The sequence below is a fragment of the Myxine glutinosa genome, chromosome 9, assembly GCF_964187855.1.
Source record: "Myxine glutinosa chromosome 9, kmMyxGlut1.1, whole genome shotgun sequence".
NCBI lineage: Eukaryota > Metazoa > Chordata > Myxini > Myxiniformes > Myxinidae > Myxine > Myxine glutinosa.
Genome location: NC_136269.1, coordinates 150,157,888 through 150,178,064, shown reverse-complemented (window position 1 = coordinate 150,178,064; position 20,177 = coordinate 150,157,888). Strand labels below are relative to the sequence as shown.

General features: G+C 44.5%; 1 protein-coding gene and 1 long non-coding RNA gene across 2 annotated transcripts in view; one reads left to right on the top strand and one right to left on the bottom strand.

Annotated features, from left to right (window-relative positions):
* LOC144893685 (uncharacterized) overlaps positions 1-20,177 on the bottom strand; it is a 43,546-nt gene that overhangs the window by 7,576 nt on the left and 15,793 nt on the right. The window lies entirely within an intron of this gene.
* ARG2 (arginase 2) overlaps positions 2,436-20,177 on the top strand; it is a 90,052-nt gene continuing 72,310 nt past the window's right edge. The window contains exon 1 of the mRNA XM_068127935.2: positions 2,436-2,756. Within this exon, the coding sequence (XP_067984036.2) occupies positions 2,502-2,756 (255 nt within the window). The 5' untranslated portion in view covers positions 2,436-2,501. The remainder of the gene's footprint in view (positions 2,757-20,177) is intronic.

Genomic DNA, 20,177 nt, shown 5'->3' with positions numbered 1-20,177 from the left:
CTCCGATGATGACGACGTGCCACGCCCGTGATTTGGCGGCTCCTCCCCCCTTCTTCTCCGAGATGGAGCACATTGGCAATGGCATCTGGGGCGAGCGCTGAGGCGACTGCGGCTGGCAGAGGCGCGTACCACAATTGGGAGAGGGAGAGCAAATGGACCGAATGGGGCCTATCTTATTTGATTAATGCAACGTAGAGTCAAACTATTGGAAACACAGCCTTACCTGAAACACATAATAATGAAATAACTACGAAGAGGGCCTATGGTTCGCTATGTGTTGTTCATGGACTAATTATGGGACGACCTTTGATCTTAACAGTGAAATGGAGGTATTTACACAGAGTATTATTTACAAAGGGTATATTTACAACAATTTACAAAGTGCAGGGTTCTCAAAACCCCAACAATATGTAGGTTTGTAGGTCAAAATATGGTATCAATCACATTGTCAAAGTAATATGTCGGTTTGTAGGTTAAAATATGATATCGATCACATTGTCACATTGATATGTAGGTTTGTAGGTTAAAGTCTGCTTTCGATCACATTGTCACATTGATATGTCGGTTTGTAGGTTAAATTAGATATCGATCACATTGTCACATTGATATGTAGGTTTGTAGGTTAAAATATGATATCGATCACATTGTCACATTGATATGTAGGTTTGTAGGTTAAAATATGATATCGATCACATTGTCACATTGATATGTCGGTTTGTAGGTTAAAATATGATATCGATCACATTGTCACATTGATATGTCGGTTTGTAGGTTAAAATAAGATATCGATCACATTGTCACATTGAGATGTAGGTTTGTAGGTTAAAATATGATATCGATCACATTGTCACATTGATATGTCGGTTTGTAGGTTAAAATATGATATCGATCACATTGTCAAAGTGATATGTAGGTTTGGAGGTAAAAATAAGATATCGATCACATTGTCACATTGATATGTCAGTTTGTAGGTTAAAATATGATATCGATCACATTGCCACATTGATATGTCAGTTTGTAGGTTAAAATATGATATCGATCACATTGTCACATTGATATGTAGGTTTGTAGGTTAAAATATGATATCGATCACATTGTCACATTGATATGTCGGTTTGTAGGTTAAAATAAGATATTGATCACATTGTCACATTGAGATGTAGGTTTGTAGGTTAAAATATGATATCGATCACATTGTCACATTGATATGTCGGTTTGTAGGTTAAAATAAGATATTGATCACATTGTTACATTGATATGTCAGTTTGTAGGTTAAAATATGATATCGATCACATTGTCACATTGATATGTCGGTTTGGAGGTTAAAATATGATATCGATCACATTGTCAAAGTGATATGTAGGCTTGGAGGTTAAAATAAGATATCGATCACATTGTTACATTGATATGTCAGTTTGTAGGTTAAAATAAGATATCGATCACATTGTCAAAGTGATATGTAAGTTTGGAGGTCCACACACACTGAATCAGATAGGGTACATCTTAACATGAAATCACCATATTTTAACTAATCATGCATATATATTATAACAGTTTCACATTCAACAATTTGTTGTTTTCCTTAAAACATTCAAAAAAGTTATATTCATTTATATGCTTCACACAAATAATATTCAAATCAGGTATATTGGTGATTTTTCAAATAAATCTGTTTTTCATCCGAAGATCTCTCATCAATTGATTGGTCCTTCGAGCTCCAATTTCCGTCTCCCCTCCGCCCTCTCGTGAAGTTTTGTCGGGGGCTAACCTCATACCTATCAAAGGCCTCTCGTTCAAGGAGGACAAAGAAAGATAAGCTGTCCGACTGACGACAGGTGAGAATCGGGTGACGTGACGTGACCCACATGTTCACAGGTGAGAGTCGGGTGGCGTGACGTGACCCACATGTTCACAGGTGAGAGTCGGGTGGCGTGACGTGACCCACATGTTCACAGGTGAGAGTCGGGTGGAGTGACATGACCCACATGTTCACAGGTGAGAGTCGGGTGACGTGACGTGTCCCACATGTTCACAGGTGAGAGTCGGGTGGAGTGACATGACCCACATGTTCACAGGTGAGAGTCGGGTGACGTGACTCACATGTTTACTGTAACATGGTTGTGGTCCCATGGTTGTCTCTACTTGAGATCTATGTTTGTGTCCGTGGAAGACGCAGGTGCGCCCACCACCATTTACCAAAGACATTTCCCCGTACACCCGCGGCCCCGCAGGGCGCAATAATCATGGTATTTAAGGTTATATTACATTGCCACGTTATAATCCCTCACACCACCTTTTCCCCTGAGCTAATGGAGTATTTCGCGCAACAACAAGTGAAAGCGCAAATCATCCTCGTAACCCGATATGGACGTGAAATCGAGTCGATTGTGATCGGGACACGTGATTGGACCAGAATATGCGGTAACGGACGGTTCGGCCAATCAGAGAGCGAGTTCCGGAGCCGCCTACAAATCCGCCTTTGGATCCCATTGCGTTCGCCGATGCAATCTGGACCGAGTCCCGGACGGAAAGTTCCGAACGTGACGCTTGGTTTACGTATTGATTTTGTTGGTGCGTCACAGGTGCTTACGGACGGCTCGCCCAGATTGTCCGTGAGCGTGGAGATGTTCGGTGGGACGATGAGCGCTCATCGGAGGGGACTGAGCCAGGTTATCCGGACCGGAGGTCGCGCCGTGCTGTCACGTCGGTCCCGCAACTCTGCGGGGGTTCTTGGTGTGCCCTTATCCAAAGGACAGGTGAGCCACACGCTGCAGCAAAGGTGCGACTGGGATTCGTTAGAGAAAATAATTTTTACACCTGTGTACCGATGTGCGTCCGCTCCGAGTCTGATCATAGATTTAGAAATGGTCCAGGTAGCCTGCGTCTTCGTTACCTGTTTCATGCACAAACAACCTTATGTTGGTAACCGCAGCCCAGACTTTGGGCCTAATGGCGGCCTGCGTTGAGGTTCCTTTAAAGGAAACTTAGGCTATTGCTATTGTTATTAGCGCAGCCTCACATCACCTTTATAGGTTATGAGAATATGGAGAAAAGAATGAAACATTTTCTCACACGAGGGGGCGAGTTGGTCCGTTGTACCAAATTTTCATTGGTCTTCACGGCCTTGTAGCATACCTGCCTGCCGGGCAAAGTGGGGTCTTTTGGGTCCTCGGGGACTTTTGGGTCAAGGACTTTTTGGTCTTTAAGGACTTTTGGGGTCATCTGGGTATTTTGGGCCGTCATGGACTCTTGGGTGTTTTGGCTCAGGGACTTTTGGGTCATCAAGGACTTCTTTGGTCCTTGGGGACTTTTGGGTATTTTGGGTCATTAAGGCTTTTGGGGTCCTCAAAGACTTTTGGGTCATCAATAACCTTTTGGGTCCTTGGACTTTAAGGTCATTCACGAATTTTTGGGTCATCTGGGTCTTTGGGGGCTCTCGGGTCTTTTAGGTCCTCGGGGACTTTTGGGTCATCAATAAATTTTTGGGTCCTTGGGGATTTTGGTCATTTGGGCCTTTTGAGATCATCTGGGACTTTTGGGTCCTCGGGGACTTTGCATCTTTTTTTATATATATATATATATACAAGATCGAGGCTCGTATAAGAGCCAACATTAATCACAAAAATACATAAACGGACACATAAAATATATAATAAAAGGAGTGGGAGACAGCGATGGAAACACACAAGTACAACAGCAGAGAACAGGGATATCGGGAGATCTGTGGGAGGGAATAGGGCTTGGGGGGAGGGGAAGGTGGGGGGTGGGGGTGGCAGAGCCCTTTATACACAGAAGTTGGCCAACTCGGTTTCAGTTTTTAGCGATCACGTGACAACAAGCGCCATGTTAAAGCCCTGCGCACGAAACAGGTCTACTGACTACTGCCGTACATTCATCGTGATCGCTTGTAAATGTTCAACTTTCACCTTAAAACTGAGGGAAAGATGCTCCAATCGAAGGGAAAAGGGAGCAAAGAGGCATCATTTCCCTCGAGATCCCGAAAGGCGACGAATTTGGGAGATGAAAGTTCGCCGTAAATTGGAACGCCAATGATACCTCACTTGTGTGTGCCGTAAGTACCGTAATAAGTTACTCGATCTAAATTAATGTCGGGTCCAAATAAATTCATCCCCAAACAGTGTACATTAACGCAAGATCTAAAAAAATTTTTTTGCCATTCGACACTTGAAGTCTGTCCCAACAATCCCAGCAGAGCAAAGTAGCCTCCACGACCGAGCAGGGGACTGCATCGAAAAGCTAAAGAAACCAAAGGTGCTTTGCCCGTTGTGCCTTCAAGAGATAGAGCAGCAAACACCCCATGACCAGAGCCCATGATGGGAGCCTTGGAATGCTCACCGTACTGAAAGAGTACAAAGATGGATGTCTGACGTACAGCACTGACGAGAGCATGCAGCTAATCGAGAATGCAGAACTTCTCTTTAGAGAATGTGCAAGGAGACTGATGAGCATGCGAAAGAACTTGAAAGCAAAACTAGTTCAACAGACAGAAGAGCTCACAAATGATATTGTGTGCCCGTCATGCCATGATGCAAAAAAGAAGCTCCTCGTATATATGTATAAAGGGCTCTCGGGGTTGCGGAGGTATAAAACACATGGACACTGCGAGGACTTCCAGGAAAGAAGTTGGTATTTCAAAAAAGTGGATCTGGGGTGAATTAACGGGAGTAGAAAAGATCAAGGTTTTGGATGGGGGAAGACAAGAGATGGTGGTGAACAGCTGTTTTAAAGACCTGGAGGGAGGAGTGGGATTGAAGGGAGTGAGGGAGTTTGTTCCAGAGGCGGGAGAAAAGGGGAATGAAAGAGTGAAGGTGAATAGAGTCTTGATTTTGGCAGTTTAACCAGAAGATGGTTGCTGGCAGATCTTGTGCGACCTGCAGGAATATTTGAGGAACAGAGCAGAGACAGAGCTGGGGGAGGCAGGCCAGAGAGGGGAGGAGTCAGTAGAAGACAGAAAGACCACCAACCTGCTTGCAGTGAGTGATTGAAAGGCCCTCAGAGTTAGCTTCATCGCGGGAGATTCCAATGATTCTGAAAGCTTTGGTTTCAACAGCGTGAAGCCGAGCTAGGTGTGATGCAGGAGCACCGGCCCATAGGGGAGAGCACTATTCCATTGACCTGCGGATGAAAGGCTTGCATGTGGTGAGGAGCTCAGGTGTGCCAAGGAAGGACTTCGGAAGATGGAGGATGCCCAGTTGCGACTGGCTTTGGAGGCCAGCTTGGAATGTAGTTTTCCCAGGAAAGATCATGGCGGATAGTGAGACCCAAAAGTTTGAGTGACAGAACTTGTTGGAGAGGATTGTTGAGGAAGTAGACCTGAGGGTTGTCCAGATGGTCTTTTTGGAGAGACATAGTGAGAGTGAGATTTTCGGTCATCTGGGTCTTTTGGGTCATCAAGGACTTTTGCGTCCTTGACTTTTGGGTCCTTGGGGGCTCTTGGGTCTTTTGGGTCCTCGGGGATTTTTAGGTCATCAAGGACTTTTTGTGCCCTTGGGGACTTTTGGGTATTTTGGGTCATTAAGGACTTTTGGGTCCTTGGGGACTTTTGGATCATCTGGGATAGGTCTTGTGTAGGGGTTAAATAATCCGACTTTCTGGTGGCCGGGAACTTTGGTAAAACAATCTTTGACTTGTGTCCCGCTTTCATAAATATTCATGGTGAAGAAGTACCTGTACGAACGAAGGAGTCATCTTGTTGGTCTACTTATGTATTATTTGTATATGAATATTTGAACACGATATATCACCAGTGGGGGTACCTGTGGGAATCCCAAGGGCATGGACGTGTGTGACATTTGGACATCTTCATTTAGATGCTGCACATTCAGTTTTACAAAATGGTTACTGGCAATTTATCAGATCCACAAATAATGTCATCGACTACACAATGTATTTACTTCACATAATATGTTACCCCTCACTGCTCTCCTCTCCCCCTCATTCATCTCTCCAACTGCCTCCCCCCTCCCCCACTCCCCTTCCCCATCACTCCACTCCTCTCTCTCCCCCTCATTCCTCTCCAACTCCTACTCACTCCTCTCTTCCCTTTACTCCTCTCCCCTCACTCCCTTCCAACTCCTCCTCACTCCTCTATTCGCTTTACTCCTCTCCTCCTCACTCCTCTCCAACTCCTCCTCACTTCTGTCTTCACTTTACTCCTCTCCCCTTTTCCTTTCCAACTCCTCCTCACTCCGCTCTTCCCTTTACTCCTCTCCCCTCAATCCCTTCCAACTCCTCCTCACTCCTCTATTCGCTTTACTCCTCTCCTCCTCACTCCTCTCCAACTCCTCCCCACTTCTGTCTTCACTTTACTCCTCTCCCCTCACTCCTTTCCAACTCCTCTTCACACCTCTATTTGCTTTACTCCTCTCCTCCTCACTCCTCTCAAACTCCTCCCCACTTCTGTCTTCACTTTACTCCTCTCCCCTCACTCCTTTCCAACTCCTCCTCACTCCTCTCTTCCCTTTACTCCTCTCCCCTCACTCCCTTCCAACTCCTCCTCACTCCTCTATTCGCTTTACTCCTCTCCTCCTCACTCCTCTCAAACTCCTCCCCACTTCTGTCTTCACTTTACTCCTCTCCCCTCACTCCTTTCCAACTCCTCCTCACTCCTCTCTTCCCTTTACTCCTCTCCCCTCACTCCCTTCCAACTCCTCCTCACTCCTCTATTCGCTTTACTCCTCTCATCCTCACTCCTCTCCAACTCCTCCCCACTTCTGTCTTCACTTTACTCCTCTCCCCTCACTCCTTTCCAACTCCTCCTCACTCCGCTCTTCCCTTTACTCCTCTCCCCTCACTCCCCCTTGGCCTGTTCATTAATTAGTGAAATGTATAGCAGAACAGTGCATGCATGATGACGTCATCAGACTCGCACCACAATGATGATCTTCTACAATATTATCCAATACGTCATCCGGATTCATTACAGCTGCTCTTGTATATATTTGCCGAGCATTGGCGGTCTCGTTCTGTTCCCTCATTATTTTATTCATTTTGGATGTTGGAACCCATCTGTGGATCGGTCCCATCGGCCGATGGGTCTGACCCATCTGTGGATGTACGAGAAATGACAATGCAGACCCATCGGCCGATGGGTCTGCGCCATCTGCCGATGTGTTGTTCACCTTGAAGGAATGTGTATGCATCAATGGTGGATGAGTATGTTTATTTGAACCTAAAAATAAGCAATTGATGTCATAAATGTTTATAAAGCAGTCCGTGACATGTGGTTTGTGACCTCGTGACCCTCGCCATCACCTTCATCAGCACCTGCCACTCTCTACCCTGCCACCATTCCCCTCCGCCATTATCAGAAGAACACCTAATGTTTTGTATGAATGTTGAGTATGTTATGTAAAGCTTTACTAAAACTGCCATGTATCTGTTAATTACAAAATGTATTGACAAAATGTATAAATAGATGGGTAGAAATAGATAATAAAACATTTAAAAATCATCTCTGTTAAATTCCTACCACATGTAATTCCAATGACTGTGTACCTGATTGAAGAGCACCATTCTGTCAACACATTCCTTCAAGGTGAACAACACATCCGCAGATGGCGCAGACCCATCGGCTGATGGGTCTGCATTGTCATTTCTCGTGCATCCACAGATGGGTCAGACCCATCGGCCGATGGGACCGATCCACAGATGGGTTCCAACATGGAGACTAGCCGAAACCCATGGAACATCCACGGAAGGGTGGATGTGGTGTATGGATGGAGTGTACCATTATGGATGGCATAGGGGAGCGCTCATGGGATCTTCTTCTTCCGTTAAGCTCCAATTTTTTATCTTTAAGTTAAGTCCAATCAGTCCTCTCTGTTCGAAGTGCTCAGGCCATGTCTTCCCGCTCTCATACTTTTATTTCCGTTCGGTGTAGAAAGAGATTGACATATCGTTCGTCTGTTTTTAGCTCGTTATCTTTAAGCTTCCTTACGTCTCGCCACCTGCTACACCTCTCTGAGTTACGAGGATTTATGCAACGCACCTCGAGTATCGCAACGTCACTCCATTTAACTTTATTAAAATGACGATAAAGACGTTTCCTCATATATCCTAATTTAAAATGTTCAAGGGAATAAAAAGACCATTTGGTTCACACCACCCATGTTCACACCACTCGACTGTCCAATCAGCGGACGGCTGGCATCGCCTTCGCCCAGCAGACGCCAATACGATGGCGTCGTAAGATGGCGTCGTATCGGCAGTTAATCGGATGCTTTTGGGCCCCAAAGTCGACCAATTCAGATTTTTCGAGTATGGCTGTACGTGATAAACAAAGAGCGCGGTTCGTAGATCGTAAATCCATTCGTGCCGTGGGCATCGGGTCACTGGGTGCGGCGTAAAAGGGATAACAAAGTCGAGTCCTTACGCTATTATTATATAGACTAGCCGAAACCCGTGGAACATCCACGGAAGGGAGGATGTGGTGTATGGATAGAGTGTACCATTATGGATGGCATAGGGGATTTGCTTGTCCGAGTAAGAGTTAGGAAGAAAGATCAATTTTCACTTGTGCAAAAATGCTACTCACAATTACATCGCCTGTGCGTCGGCCTGTGATTGAGCCAGAGAGTTGGCCTGTGAGTCAACTTCCTTTCCAATGTCTGCAAGAATTGAAATACTGATTGTGAATGTGTAAAATTATATGAAAGAAGAACATGCATATCAATAGACGATGCCATCGAAAAGGAGAGCAGCTGTCAATAGAAAAGGGTGTCTGACATCAATTTGACATTATTGCACAGGAAATGACAAACAAAGAAACAGTTCATTTCCATCGGGTAATATTACGATGAGAGATCAGCCGATACCTTTATATTATGTCCATCAGCATCCATGGCACTTAGAAAAAAAACGCAGCATCAGCCAGCCGCAGCCAACTATCACGTACCGTCTCGAAGTCAATGCCATCCTTTTATCTCTTCGTATACAAGTACAACTCACTGATCGCAACGTCACTCCATTTAACTTTATTAAAATGACGATAAAGACGTGAAACCTCGTGGTCCCCATGTGCTGTCTTTGTCTTTCCCTCGTGGTCCCCATGTGCTGTCTTTGTCTTTCCCTCGTGGTCCCCATGTGCTGTCTTTGTCTTTCCCTCGCGGTCCCCATGTGCTGTCTTTGTCTTTCCCTCGTGGTCCCCATGTGCTGTCTTTGTCTTTCCCTCGTGGTCCCCATGTGCTGTCTTTGTCTTTCCCTCGTGGTCCCCATGTGCTGTCTTTGTCTTTCCCTCGCGGTCCCCATGTGCTGTTTTTGTCTTTCCTCGTGGTCCCCATGTGCTGTCTTTGTCTTTCCCTCGCGGTCCCCATGTGCTGTTTTTGTCTTTCCCTCGCGGTCCCCATGTGCTGTTTTTGTCTTTCCCTCGTGGTCCCCATGTGCTGTCTTTGTCTTTCCCTCGTGGTCCCCATGTGCTGTTTTTGTCTTTCCCTCGCGGTCCACATGTGCTGTCTTTGTCTTTCCCTCGTGGTCCCCATGTGCTGTCTTTGTCTTTCCCTCGTGGTCCCCATGTGCTGTCTTTGTCTTTCCCTCGTGGTCCCACTGTACTGTCTTTGTCTTTCCCTCGTGGTCCCCATGTGCTGTCTTTCCCTCGCTGTTGTCAGCTCTTTCACGAGCCTCGATTCAGTATAGAAAAAAAAACAAAAAAAACCCGTGGAACATCCACGGAAGGGATATCGTTCGTCTGTTTTCAGCTCGTTATCTTTAAGCTTCCTTACGTCTCGCCACCTGCTACACCTCTGAGTTACGAGGATTTATGCAACGCACCCCGAGTATCGCAACGTCACTCCATTTAACTTTATTAAAATGGCGATAAAGACGTTTCCTTATATATCCTAATTTAAAATGTTCAAGGGAATAAAAAAGCTTCCTTACGTCTCGCCACCTGCTACACCTCTCTGAGTTACGAGGATTTATGCAACGCACCCCGAGTATCGCAACGTCACTCCATTTAACTTTATTAAAATGACGATAAAGACGTTTCCTTATATATCCTAATTTAAAATGTTCAAGGGAATAAAAAGACCATTTGGTTCACACCACCCAACACACCACTCGACTGTCCAATCAGCGGACGGCTCGCATCGCCTTCGCCCAGCAGACGCCAATACGATGGTGTCGTAAGATGGCGTCGTATCGGCCGATAATCGGATGCTTTTGGGTCCCAAAGTCGGCGAATTCAGATTTTTCGAGTATGGCTGTACGTGATAAACAAAGAGCGCGGTTCGTAGATGGAAAATGCATTAGTGCCGTGGGCATCGGGTCACTGGGTGCGGCGTAAAAGGGATAACAAAGTCGAGTCCTTACGGTATTATTATATAGATAACATGCGAGTGGCGACACGTGAACGATGCTCCGCCCATCTCCCCACGTGTAGAGTACCTAATTGCAACTTTTTATTGTGACTACGTCTAAAGAATGAAGCATTCCGACTATATAAAGAATACAGCTCAAATGGAAAAGTCCCTGGGAAAAAAGTCGTATGGGTGGTGTATAAGAACATTATATTGCACCTTTCTGTCTCGCGAAAACCAAAATTACTCTTTCAGTTACCGCATACAAAATGATATTTTTTAAATTAAAGATTTCAAATAAACTTCTTTGACACTTTAAAGTGTATGTGCACATAGCTTATAAAATAAGAACGAAAAAATATCTCTCGGCAATTTCCCGTCTGTGTTTATTTATTGATTTTACATATGTGAATTACATGTCCATGCACACGTGAAATGGAGTTTGTTTATTAATCCTGGATGTGAACACAATTGATTCAGCCTGGAAAAGTCATGCGAAAACTCTCCAAAAATTTTTATTAAAAGATTTCACGATTTTATTTCCTCTAGAAACGAAACGCATCTTCTTTGGGCGGTGTATAATCGCTCCGAACGAAACAGGCATTGCCTGGTTTTCTTTGCTTGAGTTGTAATCAAAATGTGCCTTTTTTTCTTCAAAAAGTAATTTATGATCGAAGACGTGTTGATGCACATCAGTCACGGGTGACTTCATTTTTAAACTTGCATGTATCGAAAACTATTTGCTTTACAAAGTGAAAATAGATTAAAACCAAATGTTATTTCTAAATATTGTATTCCATAGTTGGTTTACATTAAACAGGCCTTGTCATTAAAAATGCATTTTGTTCTATAAATGTTAACTTTCATCGAAGATTTCTCTGTGTTATTTGGGCGGTGTATGATAAACCATGCCGATCTCAACTATTTCCTGCCTGTGCATTCACTTTCAACAAATCTCCTTCCCGTTTTTTGCAACCGAGTCTAAAACTATGTTAGCGACTGTGAAAAATGAAATGAATGAATGAATGAATGATCATTTTAAGGCCATTTTCCCCGCTTGAGCGGGGGTTAGCCTTGCGGGCCCCATGACAATCATGGTTCCCTGTTTTGAGGCAATGTTTTTATGGCCGGATGCCCTTCCTGATGCCAACCCTTGGTCACGCTCTTACGATGCGCAGGGATACGGTGTACCTATTCTAAATCGGGGTACACACCATGATCATTCATCCCAGCAAGCTGGTACTCAATTTGCCGACCTCGGAAGGCTGAGTCAACCCCCCTGGCGTTAATTCAGCGATCGACCGGGATTCGAACCCAGGATCCTAGGATCCCAAGCCGGCACCCTAACCGCTAAGCCAACACCAGGCTGACTGTGAAAAATGAAATCAGATGGTGAATTAGAGTCGAGATAAAGCCGTGAGGGAGACTCAGTGGATGGCCTTTATGTTACAGGCCTTCGAAAAATGCGTTTAGTTCTATAAACGGTAACTTTAATTGAATTTCCTTTCCGTTTTTTGCAACCGAGTATAAAACTATGTTAGCGCCTGTTAAAAATGAAATGAGATATCGAATTAGTGTTGAAATAAAACTGTGAGAGAGAGAGAGGAAGACACCGCGGGCCTAACGAAAGAGGCCTCAAAGCTATGCGAGGAAACAAAATGGTGGTGATTTGTTTTTGAAGCCCCTCCCCTCAAAATGGTGTTGTCACTCCCGTGGACAGATGTTTCACAGACAGGACAGAATCACCTACGGAGAATATCATATAGATATGCAGCATCTTTAATGCCGCTCTAATAATCAATCGACATGCGTCATCACACCAGCGAATAAGTGTGCAGTGCATACCGGTACAAAACAACGATATTCATTCCTGATCACGGCAATATAATGCAGTATCGGTCGACACTATATGATGATTATGCAGGTACGGTCATGATGATATGGCAGGTATGCACATGATGATAGGGCAGGTGCGAACTGAGCTTTATATGCTGTTCTGTAGCCAGAAACAGCATATATCCCCATCTGGTAGGCCTAAAGTTAGCCTTCCTCTTTCTAGTTAGATTTTTTTTCAGCTGTCATGATTGGTTTGCAAGCAGACGAGACAGTGCAATGCATTGTAGGATGCCATATACCAATTAAAAGCTTATCCACACCTTGTCCAGGCTTTATCCTGGGGATAGCTATCTTCCCCTTATCCAACCGTATTTTATCCGTCAGATATTTAACCTTTGGATAAGAATTTTAACCACAGGATAGCTCTTATCCAGTGGTTAAGTCATCCGAGTTTCTAGCAACCGGGCCCTGTCATCCTCGAGACAACCTGAACAGGGGATTGTCCCCTCCAACTCTGAATTCAATAAATATTTGAACTGCCATTTAGTGTTCCTTTCATCTTTGTTTTAGCATACGGTATCGAGTGGAGTGGCCAATGGTCAATGAATAGATGTTTTACGAGTAATATAAAGATCCTAGTTTCCCTATGTCTACGCCCTATGGCGACTGGAGTTGGGGATTTTGGGGAGGGAGGTGCAAGCAGGGGTAAACAAAATTATGTTTTGCCCATGGGCGCCAGACATCCTCAGTACGCCACTGGTGTGAACACTCTATAAAGTTTGTAAAATCTGTAGCAGAACATCTATATATATATATATATTTCTAAAAAAAAGTAGAGAAACAAGTAATAAAAACTTTTTTTTAAATGTAAAGGAATGGAGGGATGTTGCTCTAAAAAGTATGTAAACAAGGTCGGGACGATCACAAGAAATGATCATGTGAAACCATCCCCACATCCATGAAAATGGTTATCCCTAGAAAAGGTGTGTGTGTGTGTGTGTGTGTGTGTGTGTGTGTGTGTGTGTGTGTGTGTGTGTGTGTGTGTGTGTGTGTGTGTGTGTGTGTGTGTGTGTATATATATATATATGTGTGTATATGTGCGCGTTTTGTTGTTTGTGATCTCCAATTTTATGGGTTTCAGGAGGTGGAACGGAGTCCTCCCAGGACCCAAAGTATCCCCCTCCTCTTCGGTAAGGGATCACTGTTCATGGACAAAGTTGTTCAACTTTTTCAGAATTTTGTTCCAAGTTCTCTTTTCAGGATCGTCACCGAACCCCGGATTGCCTCCAGTTGTAGTTCATTTGTGGTAATATTCCCGGGGATGGTTTTCAAAATCTCATGTGAGGTTCTTCATCATACCTGTTACTCCAATTATCACTGGTACAATTTTGATGCTCTTCAGCTTCCAAGATCTCGTGACCTAATTTTTTGAGGTCCTGGTATTTGGTCATTTTCTTGATTTCTGTGTTGTTTAATCTATCTATAATTCCAGTAATCTCTGTCTGTCTGTACGTTTGTTTGTCTGTGACCGCTGTTTCTCGACAACCACGGGTCCGATATACTTTTAACTTGCCAGGTATATTGCTGGGGACCCGAGGATGTGCCTTTTCAAGGTTTCATATTAATCGGACAATTACTTACCGAGCTATGTCCAAAAAACGATTCAACCAATCAGAGAGCAGCGAACGATCGCGTGTGCCGAACGTGGCGGGCACACTCTGCCTCGGATGGCACATTTGAGAGCGTATTCATTTATTTCACGTTTGCAAACTATGTTGGCGTTAAACTATGTTTTACAACTAATAAAAACGAATTTGCGATTCATTCGCTTTCCTGCGCGTTTGTGCACGCGATGGCGATTTCTTTACCAAACTCCGGAAGCCGTTCGCTTTGGACCAAACCATTGCATGTAAATAGAGGGGGGGGGATTGTCACCACTCGCAAGCCGTTCGCTTTGGACCAAACCATTTCATGTAAATAGAGGGGGGGGATATAATTTTAGATATAGATATAGTACGGGCATGCCCTAGTCTATCTATAATTCCAGTAATCTCTGTACGTTTGTACGTCTGCACGTCCTAGCTTATATATATAGTACGGGCATGCCCTAGTCTATCTATAATTCCAGTAATCTCTGTACGTTTGTTTGTCTGTGACCGCTGTTTCTCGACAACCACGGGTCCGATATACTTTTAACTTGCCAGGTATATTGCTGGGGACCCGAGGATGTGCCTTTTCAAGGTTTCATATTAATCGGACAATTACTTACCGAGCTATGTCCAAAAAACGATTCAACCAATCAGAGAGCAGCGAACTATCGCGTGTGCCGAACGTGGCGGACACACTCTGCCTCGGACGGCACATTTGAGAGCGTATTCATTTATTTCACGTTTGCAAACTATGTTGGCGTTAAACTATGTTTTAAAACTAATAAAAACGAATTTGCGATTCATTCGCTTTCCTGCGCGTTTGTGCACGCGATGGCGATTTCTTTACCAAACTCCGCAAGCCGTTCGCTTTGGACCAAACCATTTCATGTAAATAGAGGGGGGGGATTGTCACCGTACTCGCAAGCCGTTCGCTTTGGACCAAACCATTTCATGTAAATAGAGGGGGGGGATATAATTTTAGATATAGATATAGTACGGGCATGCCCTAGTAATAATAATAATAATAATAATAATAAAGGAGTCTTATATAGCCCCATCAAGCAGAGTAAACGACCCTCATGGCGCTTAATCATAGCGTCATCAATCCAGTTTAGACCAACATTTCTGCGTACTGATATCTCAATCATCAATGTTGTCTTTTCCTTTTTGTTCCTGAGCACAATGTCCGGACACAATGCTTTGTTTTCTATGTTCACGCTCATGGAATCATCAGGTCGTATGTGAGCATGAGGTCCTCATTTTCAATGCTTGCTTTTTACGTCTGTCACCGAAGGTGGATGGAGGTTGTGTTTTCTCCTTTGTCTGTCTGTCTGTTTTTGTTTGTTTGTTTGTCTGTGAACAAGATATCTCAAAAGGTTGTGGATAGATTCAGACAACATTTGGCAGAGAGGTTAGGAATGTGACAATGACGAATCGATTAGATTTTGGTGCAGATGTGGATCCGGACCAGAGTTTTTTTTTTGTTTTTTTTTGTGATTCTTCATCATTGAGTGATCGTGCCAAAAATGATATGTAGCATGATATCACAAAAAGTTGGAGATGACTCGTGACAAAACTTTGTGGATAAGTCGTGACAAAAATCGTGGATAAGTTGGGTAAATGACAAGAACAAGCCGATTAGCTTTTGGTTCATGCCGGATCCAGAAGCAGCCTATCGGTGGATAGAAAACGTAAACAGTTCAGCCTGGCGGAGGTATGCTGTGTACCGAGTGCCCTTGTAGTGGTTCATGTTTCCATGAGTTTTGTGTAACTTTAACATTGAAATTTCTGCAATTGTGCCAGTGGATTACTCTACATACCTTGTTGTGCCTTTGGGTGTACTGCTGCTCAAACGAGTTTTTTTACATCCTATTAGGATAGTCTTTTGGATCATTGTGGTCTTTTGAGTCATCGGGGTGATTTGTAGATGGTCTAAAGGCCAAATGACTAGCATCCGATTAAAAATTATGTATCGCCCGCCAGGAGTTTGATGTTACAACACTCTGGGATCGTCAGTCCATTGTCCAATAGTTGGGCTTCACTGCTGCACGTGGTACCCAAAAAGACACCTGAGGTTTGACATCCTTGCATGGATTACCAGTCCTAAATAAAAACGTGAATGTTCCAGACATTTATCCCATTCCATACATTCAGGATTCTACGGCTGCACTCCATGGTGCTGCGATCTTCTGCAAGGTCGATGTCGTTCAGGCATACCATTAGATTCCCGTGGATCCAGATGATATCCTGAAAATAGCAATGAGCACGCTCTTCAGCCTGTTAAAATGCTATTCAGCCTCGGCAATTCGGCACAAACCTTTCAACCTTTCATGAGTCTGGTTCTCTGGGGATGACACCTCCGCTATATGTATATGGATGATATTCTAATCACGAGTGCAACAGAAGAAGAACATCAGCAACTCCGACGTCTGTCTCCTCTTCACCCGTTTGCAGGATTTTGGCATCGTCATCGATCCAGGATTTTGGCATCGTCGTCGATCCAGGATTTTGGCATCGTCATCGATCCAGGATTTTTGCATCGTCATCGATCCAGGATTTTGGCATCGTCATCGATCCAGGATTTTGGCATCGTCATCGATCCAGGATTTTGGCATCGTCATCGATCCAGGATCTTGGCATCGTCATCGATCCAGGATTTTGGCATCGTCATTGATCCAGGATTTTGGCATCGCCATCGATCCAGGATTTTGGCATCGTCATTGATCCAGGATTTTGGCATCGCCATCGATCCAGGATTTTGGCATCGCCATCGATCCAGGATTTTGGCATCGCCATCGATCCAGGATTTTGGCATCGTCATCGATCCAGGATTTTGGCATCGTCATCGATCCAGGATTTTGGCATCGTCATCGATTCAAGATTTTGGCATCGTCATCGATCCAGGATTTTGGCATCGTCATAAATCCAGGATTTTGGCATCGTCATCAATCCAGGATTTTGGCATCGTCATCAATCCAGGATTTTGGCATCGTCATCAATCCAGGATTTTGGCATCATCATCAATCCAGGATTTTGGCATCGTCATCAATCCAGGATTTTGGCATCGTCATCAATCCAGGATTATAAGCAGAATAATTGTTCTACAATGTTTTCTGATGGGAAAAGAGGAGATGATATGTTTTCGTGAAGAGTAGGTGAGCTATCGCCAGCATCCTCTTTAAAATGATGCCTCACCTAATCATCTCTCAGGATGGGAAACGGTGCAGTCTTCTGGTACTGTTGAAACTTCTATAAAAGCAATGTCAAACCACCTCTTGCTTACGAACCAAGCCAATAGTAAATCAATTTGGTGTCATTTTATGTACTGTGATCATATTTATTTATGAATACGAGTGAATCTAGTTCGATTATATATATATATATATATATATATATATATATATATATATATATATATATATATATATATATATATATATATATATATATATATTATATATATATTATATATATATTATATATATATTATATTATATATATATATATATATATATATATATATATATATATATATATATATATATATATATATATATATATATATATATATATATATATATATTGTGTTACGGTTTTTAGAACCTTCACTAGTAAATTTTAGTAAATGTTTCCCTTATAAATGATCCCCTGTAAATATCCCCATCAATTGGCTTTGTTAAAGATCGCACCCTAGTTAGTCCATGTACAACACGTAGCGAACCATAGGACCTCTCTGTAGTTATTTCATTATTGTGTGTTTCAGTTAAGGATCTGTTCCCAATAGTTGAATCTGCGTTGCATTAATCAAATAAGATAGGCCCCATTCCGTCCATTTTGCGCTCTCCCTCTCCAAATTGTGGTACTTCGTTTGCCAGCAGCGTTCGCCGCCTTTGCATTGGGCGGTTTGCTGGCACCACGTCGCCATAAGCCATGCGGTCAAGCCGAGGAAGAAGGGGTCGGAGCCACCAGAACAAGGTGTGGCACGTCGACTCGTCAGCAGAGGTGGAGTCAGCGAGCCCTTGCCGGCCAACCAGCGCCGAGATGAGTCAACTGGTAGGCATGTCATCAGAGCCGGCGGCTTGGTTTCTACACGGACAATAAAAGCGGCTGGGAGGGACTGCTTCCTGAGTCGGGTGAGAAGGTACGGAGAAGACGTGATCCGGCAGATGAGTGAGGTCCCCGACGAGGATACGGAGCATTGTAAGGAGGAGAGTGGGTCCGTTTGACGGCGACAATCCCGCGCTTTATACGCATTGTCCGACCGTGTGAGATACGAGACCAGAAGATGCCGCTGGCTGTTCACTTCCAGCCCGGAGCGTGGACCTGGAGCGGACCTCAATGCTGTGCCTCTGCCCGGACCTTCCAGCCCTGCTGTCCCACCTGGACCTTCTCCCTCTTCCAGTCATTCCTGCCTGCCATTCCCTGTCGTGTGAGTCTGTTTGTTTGTCCTGGGGTATAATATAAGACTGTTTAAGGCTGCCCTGTGTATCTTCTTCTTCTTCGTCCTGTATATTACTTTCGTTTCCTCTTCCTTTGGTTTTGGTTTTGTACATAATTAATAAATGTCTTATTTCTTACCCTTTTGGTTTCATTCTCCCCCGATCGCTTTAGTCCTTTCTTTCGATTGAGTACCTGTGGCACGATTTGACCAACACGCAGAATCGGGTTAGTCAATTGCTAACGGCTCGAATCGCGGATTGCTAAACTGCTCGGCAAATACCATCTTGTCCGTGGTTCGAGCGGTACTCGTCTCCCTGCTTTGCGGAAGGATTGGTAAAGGTATTTGGGAGAACACCTTGACCAATAACCCTGACCAATCTCACCCCGCAAAGGAGCGTTATAAGTACCAGGACTAGAGAAGGCCAGCTTAACAGGCCAAGGGGATTAACCCCCCCTTGCTAAGGGGAGTGCCGTCTCTGAGATCCGTAACAATATATATATATGCCCTATACAGTATATTGTTACGGAAACGGAGTACGGCACTCCCCTTAGGGGGGGGGTGGGGGGTTAGTCCCCCTTCTATTTTTCACTGGCTTTCTCCGCTCCTGAAGCTGCTCAGCTCCCTCCTGGGGAGGCAGGTGAGCAACCTCGTTCGCGACCGCGGACAAGATGTTAATTGCCGAGCGGATTAGCAGCCGCGGCACGAACCATTAGCAAGTAACTAGACCCGATTCTTAACGTTGGCCAAATCGTGCCGCAGGTATCCAATGGGGAAATCACGAAAATGAAACGGATGTAAAGGAAAGAAGGCAAGGTAGGAAGAACAGGATTTATTACTAACTATTATGTACAAGACCAAAAGTAACCAAGGAGAAGGAAAGATACGAAAATAAAGACAGAAAGGATGGAAGGATCAGAAGACACAGTGCAAATACTAACTTATCTAAACAGGCTTAACTTATACCCCGGGACAACACAGAAGACGGACGACAGTCAGACTTACACGGGGGGATGATGATAGGGATGAATGGCACGAATGGCTGGAAGGGGAGGAAGGTTCAGGTGGTCCACAGAGCTGGAAGGATGCGGGTCCGGTTCGTGCAAACGACAAGGCTCGAGGTGAGCGGCCGCCGACCCTTCTCAATCCCGTTCGCACGGCGGCGTTTCTTCGTAGCAGCGGGTCAAAGCTGCGTGTCACAGGGGGGGGGGGGGGGGGGGACTACGGAGGTCTCGAAGCTGCGGTTTGTTCCTCAACTTTCGCAGTGCTCACTCCTCCACTGAACTCTCAACAACAACCACTCAACTCTCTCCCGGTGGACTGCCAACTCTCTGACGCATCTCCGGTGGGGGCGTCGCGTGACGGGTTATATAGGCCACACCCTCGAATCTTTGCGAACCTCCCCGATCGTTCTTTCTCCGCCCTCTCAAGCCAAACCCCTCGTGCTTGGTTGGTTGATCGGGGCTGGCTCACTCCTCCTTCCGATGACGAGGGGCGGAGACACGCCTTTCTTCTCCGGACTGACCGCGTGCTCAATGGAGGGCGAATGCAGTTGGCAATGCGGTTGGAAATGGAGGCTTTGGGAATGGAGGCTTTGAGGGAATTTAAAAGGGGATCTGTCTTATTTCAATTTGATGCAATGCAGAGTCAACTAATGGGAAACACAGCCTTAAACTAATACACATAATAAGGAAATAACTATTTAGAAGGGTATATGGTGGCCTACGTGCATGTATATGGACTAACTAAGAGGATGACCTTTGACCTTTACACACAAAACGGAGATATTTAGAAGGAATCATTACACTACTCAGGGTGATATTTACAACAAGATTCGCAAAACCCGCAACAATATATTGTTACGGTTTTTAGAACCTTCACTAGTAAATTTTAGTAAATGTTTCCCTTATAAATGTTCCCCTGTAAATATCCCCATCA